The sequence below is a fragment of the Tasmannia lanceolata genome, unplaced genomic scaffold (assembly GCF_043159265.1).
Source record: "Tasmannia lanceolata isolate RefF3 unplaced genomic scaffold, GAP_Taslan_0.1 ptg000015l, whole genome shotgun sequence".
NCBI classification, from domain to species: Eukaryota; Viridiplantae; Streptophyta; class Magnoliopsida; order Canellales; family Winteraceae; genus Tasmannia; species Tasmannia lanceolata.
In genome coordinates this window covers 38120611-38135216 of record NW_027518692.1, presented here as the reverse complement: position 1 = coordinate 38135216, position 14606 = coordinate 38120611, and the positions used below count along the sequence as shown (strand labels likewise).

General features: G+C 37.1%; 1 protein-coding gene and 1 non-coding gene across 4 annotated transcripts; both read right to left on the bottom strand.

Annotated features, from left to right (window-relative positions):
* Positions 1-1493: 1493 nt before the first annotated feature.
* LOC143847668 (small nucleolar RNA U3) lies at positions 1494-1705 on the bottom strand. Its single transcript, XR_013235190.1, has one exon. It is a non-coding gene; the product is annotated as a small nucleolar RNA U3 (small nucleolar RNA).
* A 3163-nt stretch (positions 1706-4868) lies between these two features.
* On the bottom strand, positions 4869-14309 carry LOC143847111 (DNAJ heat shock N-terminal domain-containing protein). Of its 3 annotated transcripts, XR_013234941.1 has the most exons (8): positions 13842-14306; positions 11460-11556; positions 11271-11360; positions 9144-9209; positions 8119-8187; positions 7869-8007; positions 7472-7539; positions 4869-5389 (listed from the first exon to the last, which is right to left on the bottom strand). XR_013234941.1 is itself a non-coding variant. In XM_077355796.1 (7 exons), exons 1-6 carry the CDS (start codon positions 14189-14191, stop codon positions 7870-7872), a joined length of 810 nt encoding a protein of 269 aa, XP_077211911.1. In that variant the 5' UTR covers positions 14192-14309; the 3' UTR covers positions 4869-5389; position 7869. The 3 variants fall into 3 exon arrangements, 2 of the variants coding, with proteins under 2 accessions (XP_077211911.1, XP_077211912.1); XM_077355796.1 differs by lacking the exon at positions 7472-7539 and having other exon boundaries at positions 13842-14309; XM_077355797.1 differs by lacking the exons at positions 4869-5389; positions 7472-7539 and adding an exon at positions 7559-7752 and having other exon boundaries at positions 13842-14309.
* Between the last annotated feature and the right edge of the window lie 297 nt (positions 14310-14606).

Sequence of the window (14606 nt, the reverse complement as noted above, 5' to 3'; positions counted from 1 at the left end):
TGGTACCGCCCTTGATATTTGATCCAACAACGCACTGCTGTTGGATCAAATATCAAGGGTGGTACGTTTGACGTACCCCACGTTCACGCACTGCTGTTGGATCAAATATCAAGGGTGGTACGTTTGAGGGTGGTACGTTTGACGTACCCCACGTTCACGGGTCTTCAAGGTTGGCCACCATATAATTTCTCTTTACGACGGACACCCTTATATAACCCCAATCCTAAACCCGATATTTACCGTAACAGGCGGAAAACTTGTGATTTTCTACTCACGAAAATTACACATAAGTACATGTTTGGCAACCATTAAAAGGGAAATGATAAATTCACTCCTTTTTTTTCACCTGGGACAGCCAACTCCAGTGTACGTGGCAATCGAGGCCGTTGAATTCTTCCCAAGTGTAATCAATCGGCCCCTCTGCAGTGATAGATACACCTGAGCTGGCTGTCCCAAGTAAAGAAAAGGGAGAACATATCACTTCCCCATAAAAATATTCTATGGAATATTGGGGGGTCAGTTTGTGAGAGATGGGTGGAGGGGAGGAGACTTGAGAGGTTTGGAATGAGGGAGCATAAAAAGCCCTTGAAAAAATAGGGGGAAAAGAAAAAACCCAATTCGAAATAACATTTTTTCCACTATTTTTAGGGATTTCTCATGCTCTCTCCTCTCCTCTTTCAAGTCTCTCCCCACTTCCTCCTCAGGTCCTATCTCACAAAGCCAATGAATATTCCTTGGAATAAATTTTCATATTGGCAAACATGCCCTAATGTTACATCTTGTATGTACTTACACCAACATGATGAACATAAACTTATAAGAAAAAAATAAGAAGTGGTACCCCGAAATTATTTCGATCATCAACAGAAAAAAGGGTGTAAAATTGTTGGCCCTACCATATGCATGGGTTTGGGTAGAGTTGGTGGGCTCTCCAGATCACGGTGGACCTTTACACATGCTATGATTTGGCATGAACTGTTGGGCGCCATCTTGTCAAAACAAAACATGATATCTAGGCTCCGTTTCTTTCGAAGTAAAAATGGATGAAAATTTTGTTTTAAGTCTATTTTTACAACATTAAACAAATTTTACGTCCATTTTTACGCCGAACGAAAACAGAGCCTTAAAGAAAATGTTTTCCAATAAATATTATCATGAGAAGAAAAAAAGCAAATGACGCCGGAAAAAACTTGCTTAATATATATTAAGGGCCTAATTTGAAGTTTCTTGGCAAAGAAGATCCTAGACCTCCTACACTTCATTGCTTGGACTACTTTTTTTGTTTTTCTTCCATCTACTATGTGCCGCTTTGTTTTAGCATAACAAAAGAGAAACAAAGGCAGCCTTTCTCACAGGCATTTCATCAAACACATAGCTAGCAAATGCAAATACACACACAGAGATGGAAACAATTAGTAGGCTGTTCGTTTTAAATAACCAAGAGAAGGAAGAAAAAAGGAACAATAAAAAATCAAAAGCTGTTTCATTTGTAAGGTCCGTCAGACAACCACACGATCGCCCCAGCCAGAGATCTGACTGAGAACGATCCTCTAATGCCAAGAAATCCAGAAGGAAATCTCGGCCGTCAATCACGCTCTGATCGTGTGGTCATATTTCATCAACCGGACGTGGGTGCCTGTCTCCTTAGAACTTAAGGATACAGAAGTACGAGCCTATAGAACAGATCCTGTTCAAGTAAGGTCGTGCTCTTAACTCCCAGCTCAGCCTTTATACAGCTCAAGAAATATTTCTAACTTTCCGATGTGGGACTAATATCCCCCCTTACTCGTTTACTTTCCTGATAACTGAGAGGGAAGTGATGTATTTGCCCCCTTTTCTTCCCCGGGCCACCTTCCTCTAGTGGATTTAATGACTATTTTTTGTACACTAGTATACGGCGTGGCCTGGGAGAGAAAAAAAAAGGGGGAGAAACTGGTCACTTGAGAGACTATTAGGTGCAAATCACATCAATTGGATGGTCATAACCATAGATGAATTTCGATACATTCTCCCATTTTTGTTACTCGGGACAGCCCCCTCTAGTCTACTTATGACTACTCTTTTGCACTAAAGGGGCCTGTCCCTAGTAAACAAAAAGATAATTTATCACTTACCTAAATGAATTATGCAATATATGTAATTACCTAGTGGAGTTAGTGAAGATTTACGTATTTTTTATAACAAAATAAAATATAATTATAATTAGGAATTTACTGTGGACCATTGCATAAGGCATTCCGTGGACCCACTAGAGCAGCCACATCATGAATAAGACAAAATTTGTTGAAAATTGAGCCTATGTGGCTGGTCTCATGCAACAGCCGGTCCGCAAAATGCCTTCTGCCATGGTCACCGGCAAATCCCATATAATTAATACTAAGCTAAGTTATGATAAAAATAGAAAAGTGATATGTTCGCCCCCTTTTCTTCTCGGGCGAGGTGGCCCAAGAAAATGGGGCAGATATATTATTTCCCTAAAATTATTAAGGGATTTGCTAGGGACCATCGCAAAAGGCATTTCATGGAATGACTGTTGCATATATGAGAGTCCAGCCACCTCAGACAAATCAAATGAATAAGACAAAATCTGTTGAAAAATGAGCCTGGGCTGTGTGGCTGCACTCCCATGCAACAGCTGTTCCCCAAAATGCCTTATGCGATGATCCCTAGCAAATACCAATTATTAAATAGCCTCATAACTGATATTAAACCCTACAAAATATGTTAGGACGTGTAGTAATCTGTCGGACTCCAATCAGATTTTCAAACATGTCTCTCTAAGATGAATCCATAATTTTTCGGATCCTAATTGGATCTTGAAATATGAACCCCACAGAGGATCCATTGACCAAAAAATACATATTATTATCCACAGGGACTGCCCGATTGGTGTGATTTTTAGGATATTGAGATTCAATGTTGAGGCCTATCAAATGGACGGCTCAGATCAGACATTGGTTGGGTTCGAAGGCATACCTCACTATATTAACCCCCTATCTAGCTAGCTTGTCAGCATTTGATTTAGCCTACCTTCTAATATGATTAAAAGATAAGGAAGAACCCTCCGCTCGATCACTAATCTCTTAAAACCACTGCACAAACCGCCAAGGGGGGAGTGACTCCCCTTCAGCCACCTGATCACATTTAACGAGTCCCCTTCCACTATCGCTACATCCAAATCGTGTGCTTTGATAAGCCCGATACCTTGTAAAACAGCTCTGACATCGGTCTCATTGGAGTCTGATATCCCAATGGGACCCAAAAAAAACCTAGGATGTCGCACCTCTAGTATCTCTTAATAAGCCCCATATACAAGCTAGACCAAAATTCCCCAAGCCGGAGCTATCAAAGTTCAATTTTAGCTTCCTAGGATTAGGAGGATCCCACACGAAATGACTTGGTCCTACTCGTCACTATAGCAAATCTCACACCATCCATGCCATAAATCATATGATGATACAAATTTGAATTCAGGGAGATTCCTTAACCGAGAGGTAGTTAGAGCTATGATCATGTGAAAATGAAATGAGGGTTTTTAACTTCACCTCTAAACACTCGTGTGTTCCTCTCCTTCCATATGGTTTTCCGCTTTCACAAACACAACCCACATCCTCCCTGTAAGAATTACACCAAAGTAGTTGTAATGATACTCAAGTGGTTCTCACTACCCTCAAGGGATCTGGTAAAGAAGCTTAGTGTGAATGGAGCAAACTAAGGCCAGGTGATGCCATTAGAGAGGACCTGGAAATTCATCTTGTTTTCGATTGGCCGAGTACTAAGAGTTAGGGAAATAAACTCTCAGCAAGAAACCATGGAAAAAAAGGGAAAATTATTTGCATTTAACCATAATTAAAACCAATGCTCTGCAAGATTTCTAGCTATCACGTACACTTTTATTTCTCTTCTGAACTTATGATTTTATACACTCAAGTCACCTGGTAGAGAACCCCAGAAATTTTCTATTGAGGATGGGGGGAATCTGATCTTACCAAAGGATGAGTGACAGGTTAACTGATCACCTGATCAAGGGGCTAAACTCATTTGCTAGGCCCCACTTTAAATGGGCCATAGCCAAGATCAATGATTCTAATCATAGTTAACAAAATTTCATTTTAAACGGCACATTTTCTTGTGTTAAAAAAAAGTTTTGTAGGTTCGTCGTTTAATAGTCAGTTAAAACATTTACAGCAAAAAAAATCCGATTTTTAAGGAAAAACACAGTTTTTGTCCAACTTGACCCCACTATATTTTGTAAGGGAAAAGAAATAATCTCATTTTTTTTACTTGGGACACCCCCTCTAGTGTATAAGAGTAGTTATAAATACACCAGAGAGGTCATCCCAACTAAAAAGGGGGGCAAATACATAAATGACAAAATTTTAAACTTATTAAACTGGTTTTATCGTGTTTCAGTGTGTTTGACCTTTTTACAACATTTTCTTGAACCAATAGGCGCAGATTTTAGAATCTTGGATTTCCTCAAAATCCTGGATGGGAGATGAGAGAGGAGGCCATCATTCGTTTTCTGATTTCTCGCCCTTCTTTCCGTCAAGCTTTCTTTCTGTCCAGCGAGAGTAGGAAGATCGTCCCGTGTTTCCAGGATTTAGAAATCTCAGGATGGGTGAGAGATTTCTAAAACTTGGACTTCTTAATTAAAATCCAGGATAATGGACTGTAAAATCCAGAATTTTACACCGCTTTCAAACTAAAACCTGAATTCTAAAATCCACATATTCAAACGGCCCCATAAAGTATTAAACTTGAATCTTTCCCATCCTTTTTTTTTCCTGAATCAAGTTCGGCCAACTATGGTAATAACTGAAGAGAGTCAAAGGAATTATAATTGATTTTGTAGGGCAAAACACAGCTCGGACAAACAAGTGGCCAAGGTAACAGGTAGTCAATTCAGGCAAGCGACGATGATCATGAATCGTCACCTTTACTTTTACCACCTATTGTTTGTAATAATACACCATGCCATTAGATTCCTACAGAAAAAAGAAAAAAAAAGCAAGAGAAAAGAGAAACCTTCAATCATCTAGTCCTAACTTGCGAAGCCCATAGCAGGATCTAATTACAACTATAGCACAAGTACCATTATTTTTCAAATAAAACAAATGCCTTCTGATCTTGCAAGGACCTAAACACCTTCATTTACTGGGAAAAATCTTTTGTGCTATCTTGGAAACAATATAACAGATAAAAGGCTACAGGCTTCTTGGATCCAAAGGCATTATTACCTGGCTATCAGAGTTAAGTTTATGCCAACCTTCCCCTAGCAGTTTCAACTTCATGTGAATTTTCTTTTCCCAGTGATTATTGGCTTTTCATGATTCTCAGTCCAGCCCATGTTGGTTGAAAATATAAGGTGTAGCAACCAAAACAGTTCCTGCTTTCACATGAAGCAATCATCAGAACTACAACAGTGTTCAGCATATAATTCTCACAATAACAGCATTTTTGCAGATAAAAAAGAGCATCTAAAGGTAAGTATTTAGTCCTGGATGATTATTATCAATACAGAGAGAAGAAAATAGCATTTTCCTGTAAAATAAAATGATAAACCAGATAATGCAGGAAAATATTTCCAACAACTAACTTCAAACACCACAATCAAATTCTCCTTTTTCTACCACCACTCCGCTTCATCACATCAAATGTTGAAAGTCTCCCAAAAGATAACTATCACTATCCCCCAAGAAATAGCCTATCAAAAATACTGTAAAAGAACATTATATATTCCTCCTCAATACACCTGAAACCTAGTTTGATCACAACCCTATGTATAGGAACTCGTAAAATCTATAAAGAATCAAAGAGACGAAAGTTGACAGGTTCTTTTTCACTCTCCTTGACACCTACTTCCTGTCACTTATTTGGATTTATTTTTTTTTTGAAAAAGAAAACAATTTTATTAAGAAATGAAGAAATGATTACAGGTGCACTTCAGTCGGTGATGATTCCGCCATATAAAATGAGACACTAGAGATGCTCATAATTTGGCTAGACAATCAGCCAAATCGTTGGCACTTCTAGGAATGAGAGAAAAATAGATAGTACCGTACAAAGTTAAATCTCTGATCTCGTCTACTACATTGGCTAGTCTCCACGGCCCGTCACAAATTCCTTTAGCCCACAAAATTGAGTTAAGAGGAATCACTTTCTACTTGACTTTTGAACCCTGCTAAGAAGAAGCCCCATTATGCCCTAAACAAAAAATACCCTCAACACAAATCAGATTAAATGAATTAGGCGTAACATATCAAAACTCCTCTTCTTATATTCGTCTCCACCCTATTTTCTTTCTCCTCGTTCTCTCTCTTAACTTGCATGATGCCGAGGATGCTCTGCCCTACATACTTCCTTGTCGATTCTTTTGCTAAATGCTCAAACTGGGTATGATCAAAAGGTCAATCACGGACTGAAGACACTTGCCAAGAAACTTGATCAACTATCCACACAAGTAAAAGAGGTAACTCACTTCTTGAAACCCTAATCTGAATTTGCCCTCGTCAAGTTCATCAGGCCTTGAGACGTAAGTGTGGAGAACCAAGAAAAATGTTCAAAATTTGAAGAGACAAATTAAGTAGAATAATGAAATGGCTACACGTTTCTACATCAGCAAGAATGCAAGTGATCCACCATACACTGACACATGGATTGTGATCAGCTATGTTGATCTGCTGAATCACCCTATTAACTAGGAACTGTAAAGATTGTACCTATGAAGAATGAAGACAAGTGAGAAGGACAACTTGATCCCGAGAAACTTTTTGAAAAGCAAAAATTCCCATCAAGCCTGTCTGTCCATATGATGCATAAAAGATCGCTTGAATATCCGAATTTGAAGCAACAGGGCGGCATAAGGATCAAATTAAAAAAGATGCAATCCCCAGAAATCATATTCTGTAAACACGGTGAGACACATGCTCCTATAGAAGGCTCACCCAAAAATTAATGGCTTTGTATATTGAAGAGCAAGTCTCTTGGATCTAAGTCACAAATGTCATTCTCGGGAATTTCACGGCACGGGGAAATCTCGAGATATATTAAGTTTTTTTTTTTTTTTTCGGGTTTATATCAGGAAAAATGATAAAAATAAAATTATTTAAAAATATATAAAAGTATATAAATTAAGAAAAATAAAAAATATTGTGATATTATCGCAATATTAACATGGTAAATGAAAATATTGCTATTTTTTTTAATTCTCGGGATTATTTCAGGATTGTCATCTTATCAAAATGTCGCAATAAATTCGCCATATTTTGAAAATCTCGGAGATATTTGTGACATGGTATTGGATTAAACTCACAGCGAGCCTTGGAACTTTTTTTCTTCTGTCTTGAGGTGATGCATAAGCCTTCACCCTCGAGAAGGTGGCCTTTTGAAAACAATGGTTTTTAAAATTTTAAACCTTTCTTCAGAATATACCCAAATCCCAATGCCTTGTAAACAAACAATTACATACCCAGGAAACATTTTCCACCCATCCTTGCTTGAACCTTGGAGCCATATTCCATTGTTGCGAAGGCACACCTGTTGACCAGTAGGGCAAAAGATGGATTGAAAACTGACGGGTATTTCAAGATGGTAAGTAAATGAATAGCTGAGTGGCTTTTAGATTTTTAGTTACACTATTCGGCATATCTATAAAAAACATGCAGCAAAACTTCGCAATCACCCAAAAGTATTAGAGAAATTGTGACAGTTTTCCCATGGTTTTTTGAGGGATCAAGTGTAGGCTGCAACCTACAAAGAGAAAGAAGAAAAATAGGGGTCCTTGGACACACAATGAAATAATAGGGAATGTTGTGAACTTTTAAATTTAGTCATTTAGCAAAGGAAATTCTAAACCGAATACATACGTCAGAGCTTTTTCACAATTGCCTCAATTGCACGCTGGTAATACGTCATTCTCAGGATTGACTTGATGGCATTTTCAAATTCCTGGTTTTTGAAAGCATTTCCAAAGGAATTGGACCACCTTTCCAGTTTCCGTTGTATCTGGATTAAAAACAGATCCAAGATGGTTAGGTACACCATGGTAATCTGTATAAGTAGTTGTATGTATCACCCCCTAAAAAGGAATATCTGCAAGCCAGGAGGCTTCTTTACCTGAGACTGGATTTGCTTCAATGCCTGAGAGTCATTAGCCTCTTCAACAGCCTCTCTGATCTCCATAATCTGGGAAAAAAATCATTACCCTAGAAATACCCAACAAAAAAGATTGGATGGAAAAATGGACAATCCATTGATTGGCTTCCTGTCTATTTTCTTACTATAAACCTTGTTTTGACCGTATCGCACTATGTCTAATTTGATAACCCAAGAAACCCCTATGCTTTTGATTCAGCCAGTATCATTTCAAATGGAGGAATTACAAGGATTTTTTTCTTTTTTTGAAAGTTGGATTTATGTTTTATGCACAATTACAAGGATATTTAGAAATAGATGAAATTGTCAGTTTTTATGATAAAAAATGGCACAAGCATCCCAATATTATCAGGAAACATTGTTTTTTTTTTTTTTTGAAAATGTATCAGGAAACATTGTTAAGTTAGTCATTTAGTAATGCCTTTCAATAAAAGGAGACAATATCTGCACGACCATGTTTTGATAATGGGACGACTCACCTTGTTTTACACTTATCTAATTGCCTGCTGAGAGTTTTTTGGGAATTGTAACAGCTTTTGACAGCTGGTTAAAAAGTGTGAAACAAGGTGAGTCGTCCCATTATCAAAACATGTTTGTGCAGATATCAGTCTCCTCAATAAAATCATAAAATTGTAGTAAACTTGGACCGTTAACCAGAACTTATGTTTACCATTATATGTAATAGAAGCAAGTTGATATGTCATTTTCCTTTTGGGTTTTCAGGAGCAGCTGTCTTGCATATTGTGTCTTAAATCGAGATAGTAATTCACTAATTTGAGAAGGATAACAAGAATACAAGATAGCCTGAAAATAAATCAAATTCTGGTCTTTTTCGGCTTTGGGTGTATTCCCTTGCATGTTTTTTTTCTCTTTTGCTATTTTTCCTTGTTTTGTCCTTCTCTCCTTGTATTGACAATCTTGGTCTTTTCTTGTTTTAATTCAATCTGCTGCCGTTTAAAAAAAAATCAGTCAATTTCACCATTTACCTCAGCAAGCAGTTCCGGATCTGAAACTGTTTTCTCTTCATCCACATGTATGCCTTCAAGTTGCAACTGTCACAAGCCCAAAAGGAAATGAAAGAAATTCAGTAACTCAACAGGCAACTACTGAATGTAACAGCATGTGAACTTATCTTTTCTTTCTTAGAAAACAAAAAAACCAGTAGATGGCAATAGGTAAATAGAACATAGCAGAATCAAAATAAATTATGATAAGATCAACATTACACCAACCTGGATTATGGCAGCATCACAACATGAAGTGTTGACCATCACAACCAAAAGAAGAATTCTTATTCAATGTCAGAGGCAAAAAAATTAAAACAAAAGAAATATATGTGTGTGTGGGATTTTCTAGGGACCATTGCAGAAAGCATTTCGTGAATGGGCTGTTGCATGTGAGTGCAGCCACACGGACTCAGATTTGTCTTATTCATTTAAATCATCCGAAGAAGCGATAAAGACAAAACCTGAACGGCTTTCGGTGTTTTAGTATGGGCTGCCTTCACAAACTAGCCTCTAAGTTGTTGTAATAATGGGATTAAAAATGAATAATCATACGGAAAGATCTCTCTACCTAAATCATGGAAGTCCTAGGCATCTCATAGTACACTCTGGGCATCTATGATATAACTGACACTTTGAATTGTTACACACATGTCGAAATGTATTGACACTCCTTCTGACACTTGTAAATGTACTGTTAGAACTGTCAAACTTATTGTGGGTACGTCGAGACTCGAGACATTATTGTACAGTGTCAGCTGAAATACTATTATTATAGAATATTGTGCTTGCCTCCTCTTTTATCATTAATTCTTATTTTATTATTAACTCTTCTTTAATAAATCTGTTGTTATCCCCCCTCCCCTAAACCTAAAACGCTAAACAAACACTCGTCTTTTATCATTAATTCTTATTTTATTATTAACTCTTCTTTAATAAATATCTGCTGTTATCCCCCCTCCCCTAAACCTAAAATGCTAAACAAACACTCGTCCAATATTATATCCATTGTATCTTATTGGTCTCTCTTTCTCACCGCAGATTGGAGACTGGAGATAATTAGATCAGATTGATGAATGCACTGCTATTCGATTACCTCATCCTTCTTTGAGACTTATAGTTGCTTAATAGTAATATTTATTAGTTTGTTAAAGGAATGCCCTATTTATTTTGTTGCAAATTATGATTAGTAATTAGCAATTTTATTTACGTAAGTACGTGCACGGGTGTGCCCCGTTTCTAGATTTCTAGGGGTTGCCGTGTCGGACACTTTGTATCCGTGCTGATACTCAGCACACGAATCAATGTGCACAGATCATAGCTTGATGTCGAAGTTTCCAAAATCTGCAAAAAGGATTTCCAAACATAAACATGAACCTGACAAAAAATTACATGCACATTGCAAATCAAAATCATCTATGGTGAGATCAACATAAACTTCCAGAGGAAAAATTGAAAGGGACCCAGTGAAATGTCCTTTTTTTTACATAACAAAATATTTCAACTCTTCTGCCCTGTTCACAGCCGAATGAAGAAGTGTTTTATTTACCATACCAATAGTTTCGGGATATGACATGAAAGAAAAATGAAAGAAAAACGACAGAAGAAAGAAATACCATAAGAACTACAAACTGGCTTCTTATTGGCATAATTTCTTTGTTTTATAAAATGAAAAACAAATCAAAGGGACTTATCATTTTCCATCAGTACATGTTCAATATTTTAAAATTAATTTTTTTAAATATATTTGTTTATGTGATTAACCATTTACATAATAACCATTAAAAACCCATTTTCTTCTCAGCCCCACTTTAAGCAGTCCATAACTTTTATTCAATGATGGTTCTAATCTATTCCATGTAAATCCGAAAAAGAAGAAAGTTCTTCTGATTATTTTTTCAACACCCACCTTTTAAGTGGCGCACTGATAATGCACAGAACTCGAGGGTTCAATTAATCCAATTCACAAATAGAAAATATCAATGGATGCTTCAGATTGATGCCCAATATCTATAAAGAAGGGGATTTATCAACAGACATAACACACGACAAAGCCACTGGTATATCATTGAAAGACAGTAGAAACCCATAAGTAGATAAAAGTCTCACCAGGTACAAAGCCCTCAATAATGGCTTATCAAGCGTGTGATAGGCATCAATTACCCGAGCAGACTGTTCAGCAGCATATGTTCTTTCTTTCTAAATCAACAAACAAGAAAATGGAGCATGTAACAAGAGTCAACAAAAACATATAGAAAAATATAGAACTTTCATGGTTCCAAGCGTACATGCTCAAACCTCGGACTTTGAATGAACTAAATCAGGGTGGAGTTTCTTCTGCCAGTCTTTGTATTTAGTCTCAAGGTTTTCATCCTTTATTTCAAAGCCCTTCTCCCTGTTAAAATCTGAAGAAAGTTGATAAAATGTCCCATAATGACTCAATAAAAGTACCCATACTTATATATATAAGAGAATAGAGTTCCTAAGGTGTCACCTCATATAGCTTATATGAGGTGGCGCTCACAAAACGTTAGGGGGCCACATTTTTGGGGTGATCGAAACCACTCATTTGAAAGGCCCTTAGATGGATATGGTGCCTACAAAAAATCAGGTCCATAGGATCATCCTAACCCTTCCATTTATGGAGGTTAAAAATGGGCAGATTTATGGAGGTTTATACCCATCCATTTCAACCTCCACAAATGGAAGGGTTAGGATGATCCTATGAAGTTGATTTTTTAGGCACACCCTATCTATGTGAGGGCCTATCAAATGAATGATTTGAATCATCCAAACAAAGTGGGCCCCTTATGTTTTTAAGCGCCACCTCATATAAGCTATATGAGGTGACACCTTAGGAACTCTATTCTCTATATAAAATCCCCAACTTGGTAAGCTAATTCAGCAATTTCACACTTTCTAAAATCTTATTGACTAAATCATGACTTAACCCAGTCAACTCGGTCTTGGCTCTATCTAGTCAACCAAAATATCCTTCGACTCACATCAGTCAATGAAAAAGTTAACATCATTAGTTTTTACCAAGGCAAGTACTTGGACAAGAACTCGCCTTGGTTTTCCATCGGGCGAGTTCTTGTCCAAGTACAAGTTTTTATAACACTGGTTTTACATGTTCATACAAATAATACAGTCATGAAGCCTTCTCCCTTGTGTTTTAAACAAAGGCCCACTCAAGGAACACATTAGTAGAAACCCAAATATCTCCAACAATTAAATTTTAGTAAAAGACAAGAGAATACATGATCAACCGTGCACCATAAACAAAATATCTCTATATGTTACATCCTAACAACATAATTACAAGCAAGTCTAGTTTCCTCTGCAATATTTTGATTAAGAAAACAGCATTGCAGAAAAGCATATTACAGGGCATCAAGTGTACCTTCTCTCACATCCATAGGGAAGAAAATATCTCAGCCGACTTACTAGCAAATTATGGTGTATCTTGTTCATGATTGAGAGATTGGAATGAGATGCCTAGATTATAATTTGTGTTTGTTTTTTTCGTGTTTTGTATTTTGTCCGCATTAGCTTTGGCTTGTTGGGTTTCTGCTTAAAGGAGATCCACTTGTTCAGGGAAAAAAGAAAAAGAAAATGAATCATCATTGACAGTTCAATTGATATTGATCTGAGATCACCAACCTGAAAGGGCCAATTAGCTAGACCATTGCCTACTTGTTTCAAAATATATCATGCATATACAACCTCTATTTTCTCCCAAGTATCTAGTGAACATAATAGAGCTTCAAAAGATCAAATGACGGCATCTTCATACATGATTGACTTGAGAAACTTATTATGGAACCACCTAAACCTAGTTCTTTTTGTCTTAGTATAGAATCTCTTCTATCTAGAATAATTAGGAGACTCTCTTGAAGAACTTACGCTTTATTTTCGTGGCGACATGCTATTAGATGGTAACCCTTCTCAGCATGGATATCTTTTGATGTCTATGATGTCCTGTATTGAAAAGAAGAAGAAAGTTTTTTTTTTCTCCTGAACATTGCAAACAGTTAATGATTGGCTTGGCTTTCCATAGATCTTAGTGATAAAAAAAATGAATCATCAAGTTCTAATGAGATTAGTCATAGGAAAAGTCTCCAAAGAAAAATGATGGTTATCAAGTGATTAAACAACTAGGATCAAATTAGTTCCAGTATTTAGTTGACATGCATCAAAAGGATCCAAAACCAATTAAGTTCAATAGATATTCATAGAATGTAGAGCTGCTCATTATCAGACAGTTATTCAAAGGCTAATTTTATTTGCCATCTCATGAGATAGCTTCGCTTATAACCTTCTACGGATACTTTACTAATAGATTCTATATGAACTGGACAACTTTCATTAATCAATCAGGGCTGATGCTCAGTAATCCCTACTATACTATATATACTAAATGAAAGAACTTTGATTGTGATTGATCTTCTAAGTTATTTCTTCCTATGTGTGGATGAATTGCTGTGAGGGGCCTTTGATGATGAGCAAAAACAATTAATCTGTCAAAATTTGCATTAGAGATACTAAATGAACCAAACATCACTCTACTATTTATGGTTAGATTCATAGTGAATGTGACACCCTTCATGGCACAAATTCAAACAAGAAAAGAAAAGAAATCAGTTGAGAAAATTCATGAATTACTATATGAATACTTACAGCCCAAATATTTTGAAATAATCAATGGAAGGATCAAGTGGTTGGACGCTTCTACATGACGTGCAAGCTAAGAACGGTGCTGATGTTGCAACGGCTCCACAGTTCCAGCATCTACCAAAGTCTTTATCTTCTGATTTGGAGCAGAAATTCTTTGTGGAAACCCTAGAATTTGAAGAGAGGAGATTGTAGCAGGTCCATAGAGATGTGGTTTCTAAGGATAGGGTAAAGGATCTCGATAAAACCCTAGAGGATTCGAGTCTGGGATGGGAATTGAGTGAGGAAGTAGGGTTTAGAGGCGATTTTTTGGTTAGAAATCTGGATATAGAAGTGTATAGCCTTCGATTCGACATTGCTGTTTGAAGATTTTCGAGGCTTGGAAAGAAAAATGGGCGTAAATGTAACAGGGGAAGGCAACCTAGGTCGGGCTCAACCCGAACCCAACGGGTTCAACCCGATTTTGGCTCGGGTTGGGTTGGGTTGGGTTGGGAAAACCCAACCCGATTTAATTTCGGGTTGGGTTAGGGACTTAGGGTTGAGGCTTTGGCAGCCCGACCTCCGCCCTCTTATCGTTTCTTGATTTTCTATTTGTTATTGTAATTTTCTATTTGGCCCAAGGTGAACCCGAACCAACCTGACTCAACCCGACCTGATTTTGGTTAGATGGATTGGGTTAGGGTTGAGAAATTTAGAGGTGGGTTGGGTTAGGGTTGATCATCCTCAACCGTGCTTCAAATTTTTAATGATTTATTTTATTTTATTTTATTT

Coding starts and splice junctions, on each gene's coding strand:
- LOC143847111 (XM_077355796.1), bottom strand. CDS start 14,191: ATGTCGAATCGAAGGCTATACACTTCTATATCCAGATTTCTAACCAAA. Junction 11,361..11,459: donor TAGTTCATTCAAAGTCCGAG/GTTTGAGCATGT, acceptor TTGTTGATTTAG/AAAGAAAGAACATATGCTGC. Junction 9,210..11,270: donor TATTGAGGGCTTTGTACCTG/GTGAGACTTTTA, acceptor GGCTTGTGACAG/TTGCAACTTGAAGGCATACA.